The 22,178-nt window shown below is 43.1% G+C and overlaps 2 protein-coding genes across 2 annotated transcripts; one reads left to right on the top strand and one right to left on the bottom strand.

Moving 5' to 3' along the window:
- The first annotated feature begins 1,125 nt into the window (after positions 1–1,125).
- ppox (protoporphyrinogen oxidase) lies at positions 1,126–14,574 on the top strand. The gene is made up of 13 exons (XM_063485651.1): positions 1,126–1,189; positions 3,212–3,302; positions 5,148–5,282; positions 5,392–5,507; positions 5,679–5,811; positions 6,703–6,847; positions 7,226–7,419; positions 8,568–8,628; positions 10,732–10,850; positions 11,139–11,252; positions 12,023–12,172; positions 14,101–14,143; positions 14,225–14,574. The coding sequence occupies exons 2-13, from the start codon at positions 3,219–3,221 to the stop codon at positions 14,359–14,361; spliced, it is 1,431 nt and encodes a 476-aa protein (XP_063341721.1). The 5' UTR covers positions 1,126–1,189; positions 3,212–3,218; the 3' UTR covers positions 14,362–14,574.
- Positions 14,575–15,247: 673 nt separating this feature from the next.
- On the bottom strand, positions 15,248–21,680 carry rbm42 (RNA binding motif protein 42). Its single transcript, XM_063485652.1, has 12 exons — positions 21,414–21,680; positions 21,261–21,317; positions 19,902–20,037; positions 19,746–19,815; positions 19,299–19,367; positions 18,816–18,970; positions 18,537–18,707; positions 18,296–18,430; positions 17,129–17,246; positions 16,809–16,906; positions 15,615–15,711; positions 15,248–15,489 (listed from the first exon to the last, which is right to left on the bottom strand). The coding sequence occupies exons 2-12, from the start codon at positions 21,314–21,316 to the stop codon at positions 15,377–15,379; spliced, it is 1,218 nt and encodes a 405-aa protein (XP_063341722.1). The 5' UTR covers position 21,317; positions 21,414–21,680; the 3' UTR covers positions 15,248–15,376.
- Between the last annotated feature and the right edge of the window lie 498 nt (positions 21,681–22,178).

Genomic DNA, 22,178 nt, shown 5'->3' on the forward strand with positions numbered 1-22,178 from the left:
TTCCAACACAAGGAGTAATCAAACCTTGCTGGGAGAAAGAAAGGCGGGAAACAAAGAGCTTTGGATGGATTGTGGGAAGGCGAGCAACAGAATTTAAAGTGGATTAGTTAGACATCAGTCAAAGAGTGCCGTTACCAGCTACGCCTCCATGGATACTTCCTGATGCCACAGTAGATTTCACATTATTGGAAAAGAAGAAGAAGGATAAGGCATTAATTTTAAACTCTCATACAGTACAGGCTTATATTGACCAGTTTTATAATTATGTTCAAATATATACAGACACATCAAAGAACACAGCTGGTCAAACTGGTGTAGCAGTTGTGGTCCCGGAGTTTACGGTTGAAATAGGGAAAAGGATTAATGATGGACTTTCAGTTTACACTGGAGAAATGCTCCCAATACTATTAGCTGTTCAGTGGGTAGAAGACATGAGGCCATTACATGCAGTCTTTTGTTCAGATTCAAGCTCATCATTGGTCATTCTGCAGCATGGTCACTCAGACGGTAGAGCAGAGATTCAGCAAACACACATGATGGGACTTACAGGTGTGTTTTTATGGAGTAAGGGCAAATGAAATGACAGATAGAGCTGCAAAGGAGGGCACAAAACATGGGTGGTTGACGTGGCTGTTAGCTTTGGCCAGGCAGAGATAAAGACTATTGTCAGGCAAGAAATGAGGAAAAGATGTCAAAAACAGTGGGAGGAAGAAAGGAAGAGACGATGGCTGTATAGAATTCAGAGGAGGGTAGGAGGAATGAGAACCACAGAGTAGAAGAGGAGAGGCGGTCATATCAAGAATGAGATTTGGACATACTGGTTTGACCACTACACTATTCATGATGGGGAAACATAATACAGGGGAGTGTGACTACTGTGGGGAAGAGGAAACATGATCAGTAACATAAAAATCAAATAAGATCTTTCTGATTGATTGCAAAAGGAATCGGGACGTAAAGGTCATCAGGCCTTATTTCAGTTTTAAAAAGAGGGGAAACTGATTGGAAGGATTTGAGTTGTTTTTTTGTTTTGAGCGACACACTCCACACCAGTTGGTGGCGGTAATGCACCATTCAGTTGTTTGCCAACTGCCAATAAAAATCTAAAATCAAGAAGAAGTCGGAAGCATTATTGTGGTCGTGAGTGGACGCTGCGGAGCGCGGACTCGTTGCCGTGCCTCATCTACAGGTAAGCCCGAGCTCGGCAGCAGGACGCTGACTGTGAAGCGGCTCTGTTTGCGCAGACTCTGTAACAGCCCGTGTGTTTGTTTCACGGGAATGGTGTTGGGCATCGTCCTCCAGCCAAAGTAAAGACGCTCGTTCACACTTTCCACTGTGACCTGTCGTTTCGTCGGGTTGTTTGGAAATGTCAGCAGCGCGCCGCAGTTCTGCTAACATGTTTATGCGGCGCGTCCAGCCAGCCGCCTCTTATCCGCCGCATAAACTTTCTTGCGCTTCTACACTAGGCTGTGCGGCAGCGTCTGTAGACTCGCCCACGCATAAAAACACACGCACACATTGTGCGTGGGTGGCTGTTGCTCAGGTGGCCGAACAGGTCACCTACTGGTAGAGCAGCTGGTTCGAGCCTAGTCTGCATGCAAGATACTAACCCGTGTTCCTCTCCGACGCATCCATCGGACTGTGACGTGTGTAGATGTTAGTTAGCTAAGCAACCTGCAGTTACTTAGCAACAATAGAAAAACGTGCTGGTGTGAATGCGTGAATGCACAAGTTACATAAAGCGCTTTGAGTGCTCAAGATAGTGTAGAAAAGCGCTCCATGGGGAGCCTGATGGATAGTTGATGTGAAACTTTCTGCACATTGTTCCTCTGGTCCAATAACTCTACAGGTTTCATGTCTACCAGCTGCAATATTAAAACAAAATTAAAGGGCAGTTATGCTCAAATTCCATCTACATCTGTGCTGAATCATGATTTAAAAAATCATTTTAATAAAATGTTAACATGACGTTATCAGATTCTTTAAAGTTTTTAAATTTGAGCAGACTTGTCCTTTCATTTCTTGCTAGAATGAAAGCAGTTTGAGATGAAACTCGCCACAGATGAGAGAGAAAATGTGTTGAAAGTTTCACGTCAACTATGAATTTTTGAATATGATGCAATCAGACTCTCCCAATGCAACGTGTGCACGCGCATGTGTGTGTGTGAGTCTGATGTTTGCGATCATCACTGAAGGAGACGAGGCTGTCCTGAAGCTTACATTTATGCGTCAGATAAGAGGCAGCTCGTCTCACAAATGACAGCTCACTGCGTCCTAATCCACTGAGGATAAAGGCCACACACTAAGAACAGAACATTCCGTTGGAATTCTTTCCTTTATTTCTGCTCTTTTAAGTATCAACTACACAAAAAGCCTCCTGCCAGGCCGCAGGGCTCTTTGTGTGAAGGTGGGCAGTTGGACAGACTGCTGACAGGGTGTGGAGGGTGACAGAGTGAGAGGCCTGATAAACCAACTGTCGTCTATATCTTTACCAGCTCTCGGCTATCAGCTACACTCAGGTCCAGGGCTGGAAATAAAACTTTTCCAAACATTTTACCAGCCACTAGTTTTCTTTTTTGCGTGTAACATTTGGCTTGGTTACAAATCCGCCCAGAACAATCAAACCTTATGAATTGTATCATTTATTCTTAACTCTGTTACATTTCTGTACAGTACATTTTTTTTCTACATGTGTACCTATACATACTGCTGTAACACAACACAGTATGAACACCTTAATTTAAACCTGCCACGGTGGCTTGTGCATTGTTTTAAATTTACACGCCACTTCATAAATTTACCCGCATTTGGCCAGTGGTGGGTGCTGATTTCCACCCCTGCTCAGGTCCATCAGTGTCTTTCACAGCTTGCCTATCCTACAGTGTGTTTGCCATGAAGCAGAGGTTCAGCTTTAATCTCTAATATTGAATTAAACATACAGGATTGTTAGCCATTTTTCCCAGACTCACATGGGCAGGTGTTTCATTTCCCCTCAAAAACTCACAACAGATAAGAGTTAAGAGGTCTGGAGATGGAGGGTTAATCCAGTCATTTTAATGTTAAACCTTTAAGTTAGGTTCACTTGCATCTTGAGTTCTTCATTTCACGTCCACCATGGTGGTGTAAAAAACCCCCAAAACAAATGTGTGTCCAAAAACTGGACGAGCATATTCACTCTATTCACTCTTCTTGATCTCATTTGTGTTTGCAGTTGGCCAATGAGAACAGTTGCTGTCCTTGGAGGAGGGATTGGGGGTTTGGCTGCATCCTACTACCTGTGCAAGAGCCCCCAGGTTACCAAGGTAACACATGCTTTGTTTGATTAGGAGAAAAAAGTTGGGAAAAACCCTTCATGTATGAAGCAAGTTTCTCGAGCGCCCTTATTACATCTGGCAGATGTTAAAATTAGAAACAGCCTGTGACAGTGTGAGCTGAAAACCTACTTCTTACTGGTTGAAGTTCATTATTATCGCGCTGTTTGAAAAGCATGCTTGAAAGGGAGTCAGTGGATCCCACATGCTGCAGTGTAAGTACTGACAGGAACAAAGGGACGTCGTATTTCCCCCATACTAGCTTCTTTTGCTGGCTCCCTGTTAAGTCCAAGGTTGGATTTGAGACCCGACCCCTCATTTTTCTAACCCTTATCAAACCAGGAAGTGAAACCTCGAGATTTGATTAGGAATTTCATTTGTAAAATGTCCTCAGCTAAGACGGGCAGGAATGTGTTTTTTCCAAAGTCCTGCGTGCTCAGTTCTGTTCAGTTTTATTTAAGGACAACACTTATCTCAAGACACTTTATATAAAAAGGAGAAAGATATTAGAGAGAAAAGCACCTACAGTCCTACTGCCAAAACACAAAAACCTGAGGAGAGAATAGATAGAAATGTATGACATGGTGATAATAACTGAGTAACTAAGGGATTTTTCGGGAACCTGCTTAAAGATGTAATGGACCTGGTCATCCAGGACTTTTTGTGTGAGAAGGAGGATTTTAAGTAGATTTAACAGGAAGCCAAAGAAGAGGTGCTAATATGGGAGAAATAAGACCTCTCTGTCAAAGTCATCTCTTTGCTTTGGTCACTGTTCTGGCAGCTTTTGGAAGAGCCTGATAATATGGAATTGTAAAAAAAGTTTTTTAGGCACCAGTCTGAGACCAGGTGTTTGTATTTTTTAGCAATAATTACACAGATGAGAGATATTTGTTTAATTAGTGTTGACTCAAAGGTTCCTCAAAGCGTTGGCCTGCTGGAGACCGAGGTGATGCCATCCAGAGTACGGATCTGGTTCGTCACTGTGTTGCTGAGATTTTTAGGGTCGAGTCTAATTAATATCAGTTTTGTCTGAATTTAGAAGTAGAAAATTAGAAAACTACAGAATATTAAAGCACATTCAGGCCGTTCTGTCTGTAGTTTAAATATTTGACTAAAGGCCGTTTCACATCAGTGTGTGGACCTCACTGCTAGTTAGAGAGAATGACCCAACTTTGTGCTCTGCGGCTGCTCTACGTGTACGAGATGCTCCTTCATTTCAAAAAATTGTATCCTTCTTTGTATCCGCTACGAGAGTCTGTGTCGTTTTATATCCAAATGTTTAATAAAACATGTATCGCTCATTCATCCACACGAAAGCTTTGAAACTGTGCCGACTAGTGAAGAGTGTGTCGTTTCCACAATAGTCCCCCCGAGGTCCACAGAGCCGTTGAAAGGACTCTGGAGGTCCTTGTGTGTGGAAACGTTGACCAAACTTGGACGTGTACAGAGTGTTCATGTTCTGCAGGCTTTGCTTCTATTGGTGCGTCACCACGCGCCGCGGTCGATGCACGAGTATTCCACGCTCCACATTTGCGCTCGTGATGCTCTTTCCTCGGCGCAGCAGAAAACTTAATGTGCGGCGAAACGTGTAGACATGAATGGGTCCAATGTGAAAGGACATAGTGATTAAAGGACATTTCCTTTGGCCTGTACAGGTGCAGGGCTTTATGTCCTCCAGGAACATCTAAACCATGAGATATGCAAATGAAGATTCAGGAAGGTTATTAAGATGCTTATATGAAATGTTGTGCCTCTTACTACTGTTTAATTTGTCTTTCATTTCTTGGCCATCGCTGCGTACATCTTGAGACGATTTAAACCTAAATATCCAAACAGGTCATTCTTTTAGAGGCAAGCAGTCGTTTTGGAGGTTGGCTGTGGTCCACTCGGAGATCAGATGGAGCGGTGTTTGAACATGGACCCAGAGGGATTCGACCTGCAGGAGCAGTGGGCTCCAACACGCTCAATATGGTGAGTTCTATCATAACAGCAACACTGTGACCAAATCACAACAACTGTTGATAAGAGCTGAACTGACCACGACAGACTGACACCTGTGTGTGTGTGTGTGTGTGTGTAGGTGGATGATTTGGGTCTTGGAGAGGAGATTCTGCCGGTCAGCTACAGCCACGTTGCCTCCAGAAACAGATACCTGTATGTTAATGGGCAGCTGCACAAGATGCCGTCAGGAATCAGGTGAGTGTTTACAAACATTTACTGTTTGAATCAATCCAAACATGTTTGATTTTGCATTATGTGCTGCTGAATGTCGATTGGCTGTATATTTGTCCATTTCAAATGAAATCACGAAGCGTAACCTGTAACTTTCCGTTTTCCTCTCCGTCTCTTTGTGCGTTGTTCCTTCAGTGGGATTGTGCGGACAGTCCCACCTTTCTCTCGGCCGCTGCTGCTGAGCGTCGCTGCTGAGATACTGGTGAATAAAACCAAGAACGACGACGAGTCAGTCCATTCGTTCGTTTCTAGGAGGCTAGGAAAGGAGGTGAGAAGAACTTTCAGAACTTTGTGTCAGTAAACAACCCCACACACACACAATTGTTGCAGTCGCTTCAATAAACCTGTGGTAACATGCCAAAAACAAAAATGCAACAGGAGCCACAAATCAAACGGCATTATTGAAACCAAGTTACTGACCTAACACCAGCTAAATATAGCAACAAAGAATGCCGAACAAAAGTGACCTGATGTCAGTCTCAAAATGTTCAGCAGTCTGGAAAAATTTTGCTGATTTAGTAACTTCAATAAGACTCCTTTCATCAGCAGTATACTTACCATCTTATCAAACCCAGACAAATGTTTTGCAATTGCATTTTTGCTTTTGCAAAGGCCCACAAAAAACCCCTTACTAAAAGAAACAAAACCCCAGCGTTGTCCCCGTGTCGATTAGTGCATTAAAGAGGCAATTCAATTAAAGTGAAAACTCCTGTCTGCTTACTGCCTGGCCCAGCTTGCCTAATCATGAACCCCAGTCATTATTCAGATTAGTGGTGAGCTACTTGAACATTCAGCCCAGTCACCCATGTAGGCAGATCTAAAAGTTCTGAACCAAAGAGCTCACGCGTGACCAGGAGGCCACCAAAAACTCACAGCCTGAACCAAAGTCTGAATGATCAGGTGTGTATCAGCTACAAGTGCAAGCAGATACCTGACAGCTGTTTATCTTGTTTTTTATGAGTGAGGGAGGCAACACACTCATGATGGACAGGAAACATGAGTGTGTTTATTAAGAAAGACATGGAAACGTGAAGCTAACGGTAATTACATAAGATTCACAGAACTGAAAAGGTAACATTGTGTGTGTGTGTGTGTGTGTGTGTGTGTGTGTGTGTGTGTGTGTGTGTGTGTGTGCGCGCGTGTGTGCGTGTGTGTTTAGTTAGCAGACATAGCTGTGGACAGTTTGTGTCGAGGTGTATTTGCAGGGGACTGCAGGAAGTTGAGTGTGCGCTCTTGTTTTCCTGTCCTCTACAACGCAGAGCAGCACAGAGGTTCCATCGTCCTGGGAATGCTGCTGGGCTCAGGTACACTCCAACACTTCCACTGTGACAATTTCCCACTACGTGCAGCCATTTACCTGTACTGCACTTCTAGTTTATCTTAAAATCACTTCCAGGACTTTCTGACTCACGTGTTTGTCAGGACTCTGATTAAATGTCTGTGTTTAGCCTTATAAAATCAAATAATTGATTTGAACTCATTCTGGGTCCTGGTTCTACACGCTGGCTCTTTGGTGGCTATTTTTCTGCCTGCATTGATGCTAACAGATGGTTGTGTTGTGTGCTGTCATCATTTGTTTGGCCTGGATTCAGTGTTTTCAGGGTGTCTCACTTTCCTCCGTGCTAAAAGTGAAGTGTGCTGTCTCTATTGCAGGACTAAGGTTGTATGTTTGAAACCTGCAGGTGAGGCTCAGGTGATTACCCGCGGCCCTCTGGCTAAAAGATCGAAGAAAGAGTCGTGGGCCCAGTGGTCGTTGAAGAGGGGCATGCAGTCGTTTCCAGAAGCCATTGCAGAGTACCTACAGCAGAGTGGGAGAGTGCAACTTCACAAAGAGGCTGTTGTTAAACAGATTGATCCTTCAGCCTCTGGTTGGCAGGTCAGTGCGGAGGCTAAAGACGTTTAACTAAACCTTAGGTGGTTTGCAGTGGTGTGTTATGTTGGTACCATCATATCAGACGTGATAGTGTCGGGGGAATGGCAGTTTGTTTGCACTTTGGCATCATTTGGCTTTTTGCAAGGTTTCACATTTTCTGAAGAGAATGTGTAATGTCTCTACTGCTAGCACGAGGACGTAACGACAGTAAGAAAGAAGAATGTAAACTTGGACTGTATTAGTATGAGGTTTTGTCAGGGAGCTCAGATAAATCTCTTCTCTTCTTATTTCTGCATCACCAGCAGGTTGAAATCAGGGTAATAATGTTGTTATTTGGTCTACACACGTTAACCTCATTGAAAATACAGTGAACAGTGAAACTTTTGTTTTTAAGCCTCTGCACATCAGCAAGACGTCAGTGACTGCAAAGTTTGAGCTTTAATTATTGCTTTGAGTGTTACAGTTCAACATGTCAGAGGCCGTAGAGTCTAAGATGACTTTGATAACCTGTGTGTGGCTGTGTGTGTCTGTCTGTGTGTGGCTGTGTGTGTCTGTGTGTCTGTCTGTGTGTGGCTGTGTGTGGCTGTGTGTGTCTGGCTGTGTGTGTCTGTGTGTGGCTGTGTGTCTGTCTGTGTGTGGCTGTGTGTGGCTGTGTGTGGCTGTGTGTGGCTGTGTGTGTCTGTGTGTGGCTGTCTGTGTGTGGCTGTGTGTGTGTGTCTGTCTGTGTGTGGCTGTGTGTGTCTGTGTGTGTGTCTGTGTGTGGCTGTGTGTGTCTGTGTGTCTGTGTGTGGCTGTGTGTGTCTGTGTGTCTGTCTGTGTGTGGCTGTGTGTGTCTGTGTGTCTGTCTGTGTGTGTCTGTGTGTGGCTGTGTGTGTGTGTCTGTGTGTGGCTGTGTGTGTGTGGCTGTGTGTGGGTGTGTGTGGCTGTGTGTGGCTGTGTGTGTCTGTGTGTCTGGCTGTGTGTGGCTGTGTGTGTCTGTGTGTGTGTGTCTGTGTGTGGCTGTGTGTGTGTGTCTGTGTGTGTCTGTGTGTGTCTGTGTGTGTCTGTGTGTCTGTGTGTGGCTGTGTGTGGCTGTGTGTGGCTGTGTGTGGCTGTGTGTGGCTGTCTGTGTGTGGCTGTGTGTGGCTGTGTGTGTCTGTGTGTTTCTGTAGGTCCATTTGGAGGATGGAGTCATATCAGCCGACCACATCATCTCTGCACTGCCTGCTAAAGGCGAGTATGATTGTAAAGCCGCCATCAGCACTGATGGTGCAATAGCAGCTTCACTCTGAGCTTCCCTGAATGGCTGTAAGGGATTTCCACTGCTTTGTGTTTCTTTCTCTCACTACCCACAGCTTGTGACTGTACAGTGGGTAAAATCATTTCCTACGTGTATTTTTAAAGGTGCTCTTGAAATTGTTGCTCTGTGGGACCAGCACCCCGACACAGGAAGTCTGGATCGGCCGTCAGTTTAAAAAGTCCTATTTCTGCTCTTCGGTTCGTCCTCAGTAGTCGCTGCAAAACTTGGATGCAGTCGGCGGGGTGAGGGAACTCAACCAGTTCAGACTGCCGCTCTCCTCCAGGTGTCTGCCCCGCTCCCTTTGACAACAACCGGGGTCCTGAGCAGCCTCGCAGACCCGTCAGCGACAGCTCCGCTGTAGATCGGTGCTCTTGCAGTACGACTAGGTTTAGTTTAGTGGCTCGGGAAGCTGAGCCACTAGGGTTTGTTACTTTTAGAGACTGGAGTAACCTGTAAGAGCTATTTATACAAATGTAGTTTAATACTCATTGTTAGCTTTATTGTTTTACAAAGGGTTGAAAGGGAATGTCCACAATGCAAATATTTTATTAAAGCATTTTAAAAAGAACAAAGCAAAAGCTGAATCAAATGGTACGAATCACAGAAGCAATCACTGACATGATTGAAATCATACTTATTTAATGAGCTTGCTGTGAACTAATGCTGACTTTGTTCTGATCTGTGGGAGGTAGAAGAAGAGGACACACCACATCTATGTGGATGTAATCTGTCGGCAAGGAGTCGAGCTTTTGGAAGTAGTTTTCTAGACACAAACAAAGGAAATTCAAATCCTCTTGAATTTCTACGCTAACATGGCAAAAATCACAAATCACAAACGTTGGCGTCTCAGAGCCAAATGATCTTTCTGGACACCCAATCACTGTTGATGACCAGCAGTCGCCCGACGTCCAGCCGCACCTTCATCTGACCTCTTACACGTGTGTGAGTCAGAACTAAGTTTTAAACTTTAACTTCATGACATTTTCTTCATGTTTGTTTTATTCTTAGTGTAGAAATTCAGGCACATATGAATACACTTCACTTAGTTTCACTCAGTTTGTGTCATTTCACTCAGATTTATCATCACATCCATTTGAACATCATCTCCTTTAAATTCAAATACATAAGAATACTTCCTCTCATGTTTCTCTTCATAACTACGTGTGGTCCAGTCACAGTATTATAAGGTTGGATCATGTCTACACACATTACTCATTTTCATTTAACTGCATTTATCATTCATCATATTAACTGGACTCTTACTTTTATTACATGTTGGATTAAGAATAAAGATGATTAACTCTTAGCAAGATCAATAGATAAACTCTGTTATAGCGCTCTGTATAATCTTAAAGGCTGGATGATGTAATGAGAGGTAAGCTGGGTGGGGCTCAATTTTTCCTTTAGCTCACTTCTCACCAAATTCAATTCAGTTCAATTACATTTTATTAATATAGCACCAAATCACAGTCGCCTCAAGCTGACTCACAATATTGTGAGATAAACACAACCCAGAGAAAGCCCAGCGATCAGACGACCTCTGAGCAAACACGTTGGCGACAGTGGGAAGAAAAAACTCCCTTTGAACAGCTTCTTGGTCATCTCTGAAAATTAGTTTCACTCTGTGAAGTCTTGCAGTGAGCAGCTGGTCGTGGTCGGTTTGTGGTGAGATGATGTTTGTTGTCATGGCCCCAACACTGGAACCTTTAGCAGTTTGAAGTCCTTCTGTAACCGATGTCGTCAGTATCAACAACGAGGCTGTGATGGCTGAGAGAGCTCGCTGGTTTTACATCATGAGATGTTTCTTGTGTGACACGTTGGTAATGACGCTCTGTTTTTGAGGCCATCAGTCGCGCCTGAACCCGCTGAGTTAGCACTAAATGGCAGGATCGTTTCTAACTGCTGGTCGATTTTATGAACATGTAAGCATTCAAGGCGGCCCCATTTCAAAAACCTGCCTATGTGACACCAAATGTTCTGGATCATTTGAAGGATAACATTAAAAGTTTCCTTTTTTGAACCCTCTGTGTTCACAGCTCTTTCTTCAGTCCTGCCCCGCTCCTGCCGACCTCTTACCCAGCAGCTGCAGGACATCTCCTCAGTAACAGTAGCTGTGGTCAATCTGGAGTATGACGGCTCCATCTTGCCTGTAATGGTGAGAATACAGGAGAGCACAAAAAACACTTCTTTGAATTTTGAGAGTACCAGATATATGAAGATTTTCACTTTGTTGTAAAAACAAACTATATTGAACCATCACTTTCATTCTGTGAGCCACTGAAGCCTCCAGTGCAAACAGTGACTTATCTTTCTGGTTCACAATAATCCACAAATTCATGTGATTTTGGAGTTCCTGGAGAAAAGAACATCAGACAGACTGCACACAAGCTTATTCAAACCTGGGACTCTAGGTGATTGTGTGTGTCTGTGTGTGTGTTGGCAGGGTTTTGGTCACCTCGTCCCGTCATCAGAGGATCGAGGGTTGCTCGGGGTGGTCTATGACTCTGTTCCCTTCCCTCAGCACAACAGACCAGATGGACAGACTACTAGACTGACGGTACAGACGAACATCACCTTTCATCACAGTGTGTTTCTGTGTATAACAATTGGTTGATGCAGCCTTGTGGAAGATTTGTTGCCTGCCAGCATCTTTACTGTGGCTGATACTGGATTTGTGATCACGGTCGTCTTTTCTTGTTACACTACTTTTTCTTTTCAGACATTTATCTGTTGCTATTACGTCTCACAGCATGACTATTATGTCATTTCCTCCTCGTCTTCTTCTGTTTTACTGGCAGTTGGCAGCACATTTAATTAGAGCAGGTAGTTGTACTGCCCTCTAGTGGAATAAAATGTAACTGCCTGTTACTCACACTGATTGCTTACAGTACTAATCAGTTGGAACCAGATAATCTTCCATGGCACAGTGGTTGGGAAACACTGCTCTGATGGATGCATCAGAGATAATTTGGTGTTCAGTATCTTTCCCAGAAACACTTGGACTGGATGGACTGGATGCCTGATTACCTGTTTATAAGTATAACTGTGCAGGTTCTCATCCAGGTCATGGTAATCTAAGGAACGTGAAAGATTGTACTTCTTTAACTTAGAATGAGAATGTGAATTTACATGAACTGTCGCTGTTATTTGTGTTGACTTGTTCTGCACACCACACTGCTTTGGAGTATCCTGTGTACTATAGGAAGCACTGAAGCGTATCTCCATATAGCGTATTTGAAGAACTCAGCCAGCTTTTATAATAACAACAACACTTCCACTCATTTCACATGTGATTATCTGTCCATATCTTTTCATCATGTTTTCTAGGTAATGATGGGTGGGGCATGGTTCCAGGAGGAGTTTGGGGCTCCAGAAGCTGCAACAGCCGAGCATCTCTTATCAAGAGCCACTGAGGCGGTGCGCTGCCACCTAGGAGTCACTGCGGCACCCCGCTGGAGTCGAGTGATTCTACACAGGGTATGACCCCACTCCTGAATATTATATAGGATACACACACACTCACACAGGACTGTGCAAAAGTCTCCAGCCACCTCTTCTTTCTTTCTGTTTAACTATGAAAATGAGAAGTAGGTGCAGGAATTTATTGAACTGTGTAAAGCAACAATGAAAAGTTTTACATTTCTACAAGCTTGAAAGTCAATATTTGGTGTAAAGACAAACACAGTGGGATTTTTCTTCAGCAGCCTTTTTGTATTTCCACCATTCTGCAGTGGGTTCTGTTTGTTTGCAGTCTAGCATCCATATGTGGTGTATTTACACAGCATGTAATCGTTCAGGCTCGAGGGTCAACATCAGCGTGTTGTAGTAAAAGCAGGCTGATGCCAGGACTGTGTATTAAAAGCAATTTGAACTTCAAATTTCACACTTTTTATTTTCTTTTCAGTTCAGTTCTTGTGTAATTCGGCGTAGTTTAGCCTTTTCTTCCCTTTTCCCTTCCTTAAGAATGGTTTCTGGACTGCCGCTCTTCCACGTGGAGTCAGATGGATCTCTCAAGTCGGATTTCATCATGGCGGGATCTCTTCCTATTTCTGAAGGACAATAACTTTCAGTCCTTTCTTTGCATATCGTCATGTATACATGTTTGAGACGAACCCAAACAAATACAAACTGCAGTTTTGAAATAACGATTTCATTTATTAATAGAAAAAGGCCATCCAAACATTCCTGCCTTTGACTGGAGGAAGTCATTCCACCTGAAAACTAATGACTGTTTGTGCCACCATTGGCAGCAAGAACTGCAATCAGCTGTTTGCAGCATAACTGGGATGAGTCTTTTCACATCGTTGTGGAGGAATTTTGTCCCACTCTTCTTCACAGGGTTGTTTTAATCGGACGGCTTTTTCCATCATGGAAAAATGTTCTGTTTAGGTGACTTCTTTAGTCCCTGTGTTTGGCACAATTAGCTGTTAGTAAAGTTGAACTCAGCTTCACAGTTAATTCATGACGTTTCAGGGGCAACTACTTTTTCACATCAGGAAATAAACTTTGCTCAATATTAAAATGTGATGATCTGAAACGTGTGAAAAATATCTAAGAAAACATGTAAAATGTACAAATATGTTAAAACAATGAAATTGGAAATGTGGGTGTTCTGCGCAGTATCTTAGCTGTTCGTAGGACTGCGCTCGTCTGGACACAAACCTCTGATGCTGTGTCTGAACTCTGCTGTTCAGGGTTCATCTGTTACCATTGGGGCCACTTTGAGGTTTAGCTTCCACATCTGATCCAGCTGTTCCTTCAGACTCTATCACTTCTGTCTTGTTCTTTCTCAACTTCTGCTTCTTGTCGATCACGACTGCCTGGTTGGTTGGCCAGGAGCTGCTTTTCTTTCTGGAACTGCAAGGAAATGCCTTTGGTGGTATTTCCCATCAGGACTTCTAAATCCATGTGCAGTACAGATTTCCCTGTACATTATCACAGTGGATTTGTAGTGCATCTTAGTGTATGCTGTCCCAGTTTACAGCTTATGTCCTGCTGATATATGTTGGATAGTCTTTGAACCTTTGCGTTGGATTCATAGCATAGATGTTCTGTGTGGTAGACTCCTGATTACATGTAGCTATACCGAATGGTAGCAACATCAGGAAAAATGAACACAAAAACCTCAAGAAGTACCAAGGACTGAGAGAAGAGCTCGAGAAGATGTGAGGGTCCCAGTGGTAATCGGAGCACTCGGTGCAGTGACCCCCAAGCTAGTCGAGTGGCTCCAGCAGATCCCAAGAACAACATCCGAGATCTGTCCGCATAAGAGTGGAACAGCTGAGATACTGCACAGGACCCTCAAGCTCCCAGGCCTCTGGTTGTGTGTGCATATGAGAGATACCAATACTGCACTTTGAGTTGCTTTAATAGAGATAAATTATATTTGATAATCTTTTCAACAGGACTGCATACCTCAGTATTTTGAAGGACACTTTCAGAGAGTTGGTAAGTATGAATCTGTTTAAATATTATACATTAACAAGGTGTGATGACAAATCCTTTAATGGTATTTTGTCTACTTTCCAGAGTCCATGCGCGGCTTCATAAAGAACAATAACCTAGCCCTGTCTTTGACTGGTTCCTGTTACGATGGTGTGTCAGTGAATGATGTCATCTTCAGTGGACGGACGGCTGTGGAGGAGTTGTTGGGAACTGTAGTATGATGAAGCTGGTTGCTATGAATCATGGGATTCGTGCTGGCGTTCCTACAGCTTTAATCTTCTACCACCTGTAATGCCTTGAATCATATCTGACATTGTTTGGAAGAAAGTGCGCTCACGAATGTCCGCTGCAGGGGTTTGAATCTAACATGCATCTTAAACTTTATATTTTTGCCTGTATAACTCAAGATTGTGTTAATACACGCCTGAATGTCACTGCTGAGCTGATTGTGCAGTCTTTGCTCCCATTGTTTTGTTTTTATAGGATGGTCTGTGGCGACACAGATTAGAGAAAGTTTCACTTTAACTGGCCAACTTGCCTACTGACATAATTTGTAGTTCTTTGTTTCTGTTTCATTGCATTTATTTTGAATGTAATTGCTGATAAAGATAAGCTGATATAACCTTCACATACTGGCACCAGTCGAGTTGTTACTGCAGCGCTGTCATAAAGCTCTTCCCTCAAATCAGTGTGTGCATCCAGCCTTTAAATTCCTGCCATGACAGTAAGTAAAGGCTTTTACTTCTCCCTGTAGATACTGACAGTTAACCATGTCACATGCTGAGGCCTTTTCATTGAGCCAGTGTTAATTGTTAACATTCAGACGTAGGCCCGTGTTTCTGAGGTTATAAAGTGATTTTATTTCTTCAGCCCTTAATTGTTGAAATGAGGATTTTCCCCTCTTTAGCTTTTGAGTTGTTGTGGTCTGCAGAGCCTTTTCTAATGGGTTCCAGTTCAATTGTATATTGCACCAAATCATTATTGTAGAGTCCCTTCAATAATTTTCCAAGGCAAAAGGAGACTGAACCACTGCCTCGTTCAAAATAAACTGATTACAATGGCAGTCAGTATGGATACAATGTAAGCACATCACGTAAAACGAACAGCTTAAAAATATTGGTTTTATTTTAGAAGGCAAAAAAAAAAAGTTATGACCGGATCCGGTCCAAGGACCGGGTCATGATCTCACACAGTCTGGCCTTGAGGCCACGCACAAACACACACACTTGCTGGAAACTATCTGAGGCCCAGTTTCTTCTTCTCTTTTTGTTTCTTGCGAACCACTTCAATGTTGCGGTCCTTCCACATGCTCTTCCTCAGTTTGATGGGACGGCTACCAACGTACTTCCCTGGACAAACACAGAGAGGGATACAAACAGGTTGCTGTCAGAGACAGAACTGTAAGAGTGCCAGGATGGTAACAAATCCCCTGTAACAGCTGTAGCGAGAGTTTAGCCCGTGTGTGGAGACTCACCGTTCATCTCTCTCATGGCTCTCACGTAGTCATTTGGATCTTTGAAGCTCACAAAACCGTAGCCTTTGGTTTTTCCAGTCCGTTTGTCTCTGACCACCTGGTGACACACATAGTAATGTTACCCACCAACCGGTGACACGAGACACTTCCACAGAGAAGTGGACTAGTATTTTTAACAGTACTTTATACCCTCACTATCGATCACCCAATGCACCTTAATAATTGCTAATTAGATAACATGCCTTTGGGCTGTGGGAGGAAACCAGTATACTCCGAGCGAGCAGGTGCAGCCACTCCTTACACCAACAGCAGGAGTTTGTTGCAGATGACAGTCAAATATTTTGGGGTTCTGCAAACTCCTCCCATCCCAGTCAGAGGTCAAACTGCCCAGGCACCTGCCCTGAAAATCCACTGGTTGCTAGATCAGCGGTTTCCCCTGAGCTAACCTTGAGTTCAGGTTTTTGGTTACATGTGAGGCACAAACAACAAACATGCAGGTTTTTACTGCCTCTTGAACAGCGTTCCTTTTATAGAAGCTGACAAAGACTTTTTCATAAAGGGCGACATGAACCGTTTAAAGCTGAAGAGTCTCCAACTCTGCTTTCATCTGTTACCAGACATTAAAAAATCCAGATGGAAGACATCGTTTAACTACAGCGTATGTGTTAAATGTTCAGGGAATTGATATCCTATCAAACTGAATTTGACAGCATATGATTTCATTTGAGTGTCTTTTGACTAAAATCTAATTTGGTTTCAATCATAATTTAGAAACGTACATTCATTTAGTTTTAGTCGACTAAATACAGTTGATGAAATCTAAAGTTTATTCAGTTGTTTGTGTTTTTACTGGTCAGTAGCTCCACAGTTTACAGAGCTTCTCGTTTTCCTTCACCTGAGGCGTGTCTGCTCGTCTCTTCCTTCCAAGCACTTTGTTGCTTATTTCTCATGAAAGTACAACTAAATGTCAGTGGTCACCGCCCACAGAGGATTACTTCTGACTGGATCATTTCCACATTCGTCCTGCCATTCTACACAACTTCAGTTCTAATTTGATCTCATCTAGCCATAACATTTTAATCTTTTTTTAATTCTCTGACAAAAGCGTAATACATGTGCATTAGTTTCTAACTTAGTTATCGTCTTTTTGTTAGGGGAAGAAAAAAAAAAAGATGAACAGACAAATGAGCCGACCTTAGCTTTGAGGAAAGATGGGTATCTGCTGAAGGCTCTGGCCAGTATGTCATCATTAACCTCGTTACCAAGATCACCGCAGAAAATACGGAAGTCATCTGCAACATGGAGACAATTCTGCTGATGTTACACATGAAAAACTAAAATCACCACGGCTACTTAAACACACCTTTTTAAAAAAAAAATTATTTACTTTAGCTGCATTCAACTGATGTAAAAACATCACTCTGCTAAAAATTAACTGAAAAAACAAACAATGACTCTGAGATCGAGCTTTCTCTCTTCTGTTATTATTGTTAGTAAAGTTGGTGGAGCTGTACCTGATTCCCATTCCAGCAGACTCTGGTCCTCCCAGGTCGTCCCTGCTGCTGTGCGGATACACTTCTTCACCTTCTCTGTTTTTGCCTTTTTTTTGTCTTCAGTAGTAGTTTCCACATGCTGGGACGAACACACACACACACAGACACACACCTCAAGTTTAACTTTGGGTAGAAAGTGCTGTTGTCAAGCATCATCTGGATAACTAGGACAGTCAGCAGCATTAAAAATGAAATATTCTAATAATCTGATATATGCTGCTGATAAACCACAGTCAACAAAAATAAAAATCTTTAAATATTTTACATTTAATGAATATGAAAGTTTACCTTTTTGAATAAAATTATTAAAAAAAAAAGACATTTACTTTTTCCACACTATTCAGTCTGAGATGAGCACTCACAGTCATCACTGTTAATGCAGTACCAGGGACAGCTCCAGAGGGCCATAACAGTAAACTAATGCTGTGCTGTGGGTAGCTAGCATTATCGCTAACAGCATGCTGTTCAGCAAAGCATGGTCCTCCTGTTAAATTCCAGCGAGTATCCTGGTGTTTTGAAAATTTGTTTTGCTTTGATAATTAGCAAATATTTGACTTCTCATATACTGTAATAGTCAAAATATTTTCATTGAAATGTATTCTGATTGTATGCATTTTGATTTTAGATGAATAATTACCTTATAAACATTGTTTTTTTTTTTTTATATTGTTTACCATTCTATGTTAACGGTTTATCATTTGTAACAGCACCTAAAACACTAAAATGTAAATTTAAACAAAAGAAATTCCCAAATCTGTGACAGATACTTATTTACACATTATTTAATATAAATACATATCTCATTTGTAAATGTGCAAATTCATAAATGTCATCACATATTGGTTGGGTCACGATGTTAGATGTTGAAGGCAATTAGCTGTAGAATAATATTTATAATTCTATGAGTTTAAAAAGTATGACGTGTCCCCTCAAAATACGCCCACAGCACTAAACTTTATAAGTTTTCCATTCACCAGTATTTTAAAAATGCATATAACACCTGAAATAGCGGTACGTGCAGTGTTACTGCCCAGCACGTCGCCTGCTATGTGGCTTCACAGTCTAAATATTTACGGGCTCTCGCTCCTCGTTACACAGTAAAGAGCAAAGTGTTTTGCAGAAATCCACCTCAGTTTGGGGGGGTTCAGGCTCCGGCATGCTAGGTCCAATCACCGTGCTGCTGTCCTCGCTCTCCTTCTTGCTGAGCAGACCTGCAGCCATCACTGCAGCCTGCTGCTCGGCCACCCGCGCTGCCAGTTCTTCCTGCAACACCCAGATCACAAGGCCTCAGAAACTACAAGTTCTGTACATCTGAAAGAATCCAGCGTAAAACAAATGTGTGTTCATGCACGGATCAAAATGAAAATACCATTCGGGCCTGTCTCTGAGCGTGAACTTCATTTCTTTTTAGTCCAACATGGGCAGGAGGAGCAACGTACACAGTTGGTGCTGCCTGGATGATTGATGGTGTTGGTTTGACAGGAAGTGGGGCTACTTGTCGTGTAGGTGGGCCTGACACCATCGAAACCATATCACCAACCTGAAAGAGACAAATTTGGACGAGAGGGTTCGAGGTGACGCTCGTCCATTTTACATGATCTCAGTAAGACATGAAGCATTCTGCACACACAGACTTATGTTTGCGAACCTGAGGTGGAGCAGCCATGGGCTGGATGGGCTGAGAAGGTCCCTGAGGCATTGGGCCCTGCAGGGAAGGAGGGAGCATCATGGGTGGAGGTGGAGGAGGTCGTGGCAAAGGAGGTGCTACTGGAGGACCACGCATCATCTGTAACCTCTGACCACCTGACAACACAGAGTCAAACCCACAATCCATGTTCAGCTGAGACAAACTTCATCTACACTGGTTTATGAAACCATTTCAATGCTTCCCAACACTCTGCAAACCCATCTGACTGGTTTGTGTCTTAGAGTGTTTTCAGCAGATTCCTTTAAACTCCGTCTTCGGGTGGAGTTTAAGTGATCAGCCTGTATCAACACCCTGTCCTGAAACACTGACCATCAAGTCTGCATGTTCTGTTTGCTCCAAATAAGGCAGATTTCAAACACTATATGCTACATGTAATGTTCAGACACAGCCACAAGGCAAAAACACCAAGTCTTCAAAAATTACCTGGTCTTTGCAGAATATGTGGAACAAAAGCCGGTCTCATCATGGGAGGAGGAGGACGTACTGGAGGAACTGACAGAGTGAGCACAGCGTGAGCACAGCATGGCGGCATCTGAAAACTGCTTAAGCCTCTAAACTTTGGTCAGTCATAAATGAATCTTAGCACCACAACATGCATCAAAAACAACCAGAATACTTTATTGATCCCTAGGGGAAATTATTTTGGTTGCAGTGCTCCAGTACTTTTTTTTTTGAGGAAACAGCTGATATCGTTATCCATTCCAACTACAGCTTTCATCAGCTTTGGTTTCCATCCAAATATTTTGAAACACAAACCAAAGCAGCCGGATCGAACCAGCTGGCAGCAGATCTAACTGTCAGCGTGCTTCGAGGTGAGGAAGAGTTTTTACTGGAAGGTGACACTCTTGTCATGTGAGCATTTGTCTTTACCTGGTCCCACAAAGGCTTGTGGTGGAGGTCCAACAAAAGTTGCAGCTCTGGCTTCTAATGTCTGCTGGACCTGAGAAAGACCACAGAGTGTGTGAGCGAGAGAGGGTGCTGTTTTTATTAATCACATCGAGATCAATACTTTTATAACACACAAACCTGTCTGTAGGTGTTGGTTCCTATAATGGGTCGCACCACTGGAACTGTTGGGACAGCCAGAGCTACAGGTACTGCCTCCATGACAGGTGGACTTCCTGATACTGGTACTGGCCCACCGAGAACCTCCTGCTCAAAGCTAGAGAAGCAGAGTGATGTTTGTATTAGATTTCATTTTTGATGGTGAGCATTCTTCCTCCTCCGAACACTCAATTTTAGTCTCATCTGACCACAACACTTTCGCCCAATCGTCCTCTGAATCATTGAGATGCTCAGTGCCAAACTTCAAACGGGCCTGTACGTGGCCTTTCCTGAGCAGGGAGACCCTGCGAGCATGGCAGGATTTCAGTCCTGTCACCGTCTCACCCAGCTGCTTGGTGATGGTCCTGTAGCCTATTCCTTGTGTAGGTCCACAATCTTCACCCTGACATCCTTGGAAACTTCTTGGTCTTAGCCATGGTGCAGAGTTTGGAATCTGGATAGATTGATTGCGTCTATGGACAGCTCTCTTCTATGCAGGTAACTTTTTTTGAAATGGATTGTTTTGATTATTGTTGTCTCTCACTGTTCAAATAAACCTACCACTAAAATTATAGACTGATCATTTCTTTGTTAGTGAGCAAACTTACAAAATCAGCTGGGGTTCAAATAATGTTTCCCTGACTGCATCTATCAAACTCAACCCTTCACTTCATTTTATGTGCAAACAAGCTTTTCCACCAGAAAGTTCCATTCCACAGCACAGGACACGTTTGTGTAAATGCAGCAAATACACACTAACAGATGGCCGATACACAAAGCTGTGGAAATAAACTTGAATAAAAGTCATGAAACATCCTTCATGCGTGACAGTGAAGAGCAAAGTGAGTAATCTGTGGATCACAGATAAACTAGTAAAGAGAAAGGGCAGCAGCTCACTGGCCGTTTTGTTAGGTACAAGTGTTCACCTGCTTTTTAATACGATTATCTACTCACATGGCTGAAACTCAACACATTTAGTTTTGTAGAGACTATCAAGATGACTGCTGATGTTCAAAGCAAACACCAGAATGAGGAAAACTGGAGATTTGAGCTTGAATGTGGCTGGATGCTGATGTCAGCTGGGATTTTCCTGCACAGCTGCCTGAGGGGTTACCTGCACACTGGATGCATCTGTGTCTCTTCCCAGAGGCAAACTGGGATCTTTTGCTTGTTAGGCAAATGGGCACCACAACACTAGTTTAATTTTGTTATTGTGACATTTATTGCGTCGACATGCAAACAGTCACATGAAAAACCTGCGACGTAATCTAAGAGGTGCTAGTACAGCTCTGCGGCTTGTGTGTGCAGTGAGGATGTTTCGGGCTGACTGGTTGTACTTACAGCGCCATCTCAGCCTCCATCTCCTTCAGACGCTCCTCGCCGGACTTGAGCGCCATGCTGTGAGAAAAACACAGCCAACATGAGCTCAACGCTACAACAGCCGCATTCAGAAAAGCGCCTCCGTGTACACACGCTGGCCGCTGTGAGCCTTACCTTCAGCTGGAGTTTGTACGCTGCCTACGTTCACAGACTGGGCTACAAGCTAACAAGTAATGTTTAGCTCATTAGGCTGGAGCTAAACCAGCAACGAGCCCGTTTCTGCTGCGGTCCTCAGCCCACTCACTTACCGCACTAACCCACTTCCACACTAACAGTACTAACTACCTAAAGAGGAATGGGATTATACACTAACAAATACACATTCACGGGCTACTGAACTACCGTCCTAACGTTCTTCTGCTTTACCTTCTTCTTCGTCTTCTTGATGTTTATTAGCGATTGACAAACAGCGAAACGGTGCATTAGCGCCACCAACTGGTAGGGCGTGTGAATCACGTCGCTCCAAAAACCAAAACCGAAACAAACGAGTCTTAAATAACTTTAAGTCAGCTTTCGTTCTTCTAACCCTGCTCTCAGCTTCATAGCGTAATACAACTTGCTCTATGGTTTCCTCTTCTGTACAGCACTCACATTTGTCTGAATCACGTTTGGCTGTTATGAATAATGTTTAAAACTGTGTGATATGACTGTCTCCTCTCTCCTGTTCCTTCCTGTGCTTCTCATTCTCCAGTTTTCCTTTGGCATTTGGAAATCTGGTGTCCTCTCCTTTCTTCGTCTCATGTTTCTTTTACTTCATAAAGTGCTGGAAAAATAACTGTATATCCCATTATATGGACCCTGTAGTTTTTAAACAAAGGTCAGACAGAAATCTTGTGTGAGATATAATTACATTTTTTTTAGTTTACTCTCAAAGCTGTT

This window comes from Pelmatolapia mariae, linkage group LG10_11, assembly GCF_036321145.2.
Source record: "Pelmatolapia mariae isolate MD_Pm_ZW linkage group LG10_11, Pm_UMD_F_2, whole genome shotgun sequence".
NCBI lineage: Eukaryota > Metazoa > Chordata > Actinopteri > Cichliformes > Cichlidae > Pelmatolapia > Pelmatolapia mariae.

Bases quoted from the DNA above. Each gene is read 5' to 3' on its own strand.
- ppox (XM_063485651.1), top strand. From the start codon at position 3,219: ATGAGAACAGTTGCTGTCCTTGGAGGAGGGATTGGGGGTTTGGCTGCA. The intron at 5,283-5,391 runs GTGAGTTCTATC...GTGTGTGTGTAG, and splicing joins GCTCCAACACGCTCAATATG to GTGGATGATTTGGGTCTTGG. The intron at 6,848-7,225 runs GTACACTCCAAC...TGAAACCTGCAG, and splicing joins GGGAATGCTGCTGGGCTCAG to GTGAGGCTCAGGTGATTACC.
- rbm42 (XM_063485652.1), bottom strand. From the start codon at position 21,316: ATGGCGCTCAAGTCCGGCGAGGAGCGTCTGAAGGAGATGGAGGCTGAG. The intron at 18,431-18,536 runs GTATTTTCATTT...TGGGTGTTGCAG, and splicing joins CTCAGAGACAGGCCCGAATG to GAAGAACTGGCAGCGCGGGT. The intron at 15,490-15,614 runs GTGAGTCTCCAC...GTGTTTGTCCAG, and splicing joins AGCCATGAGAGAGATGAACG to GGAAGTACGTTGGTAGCCGT.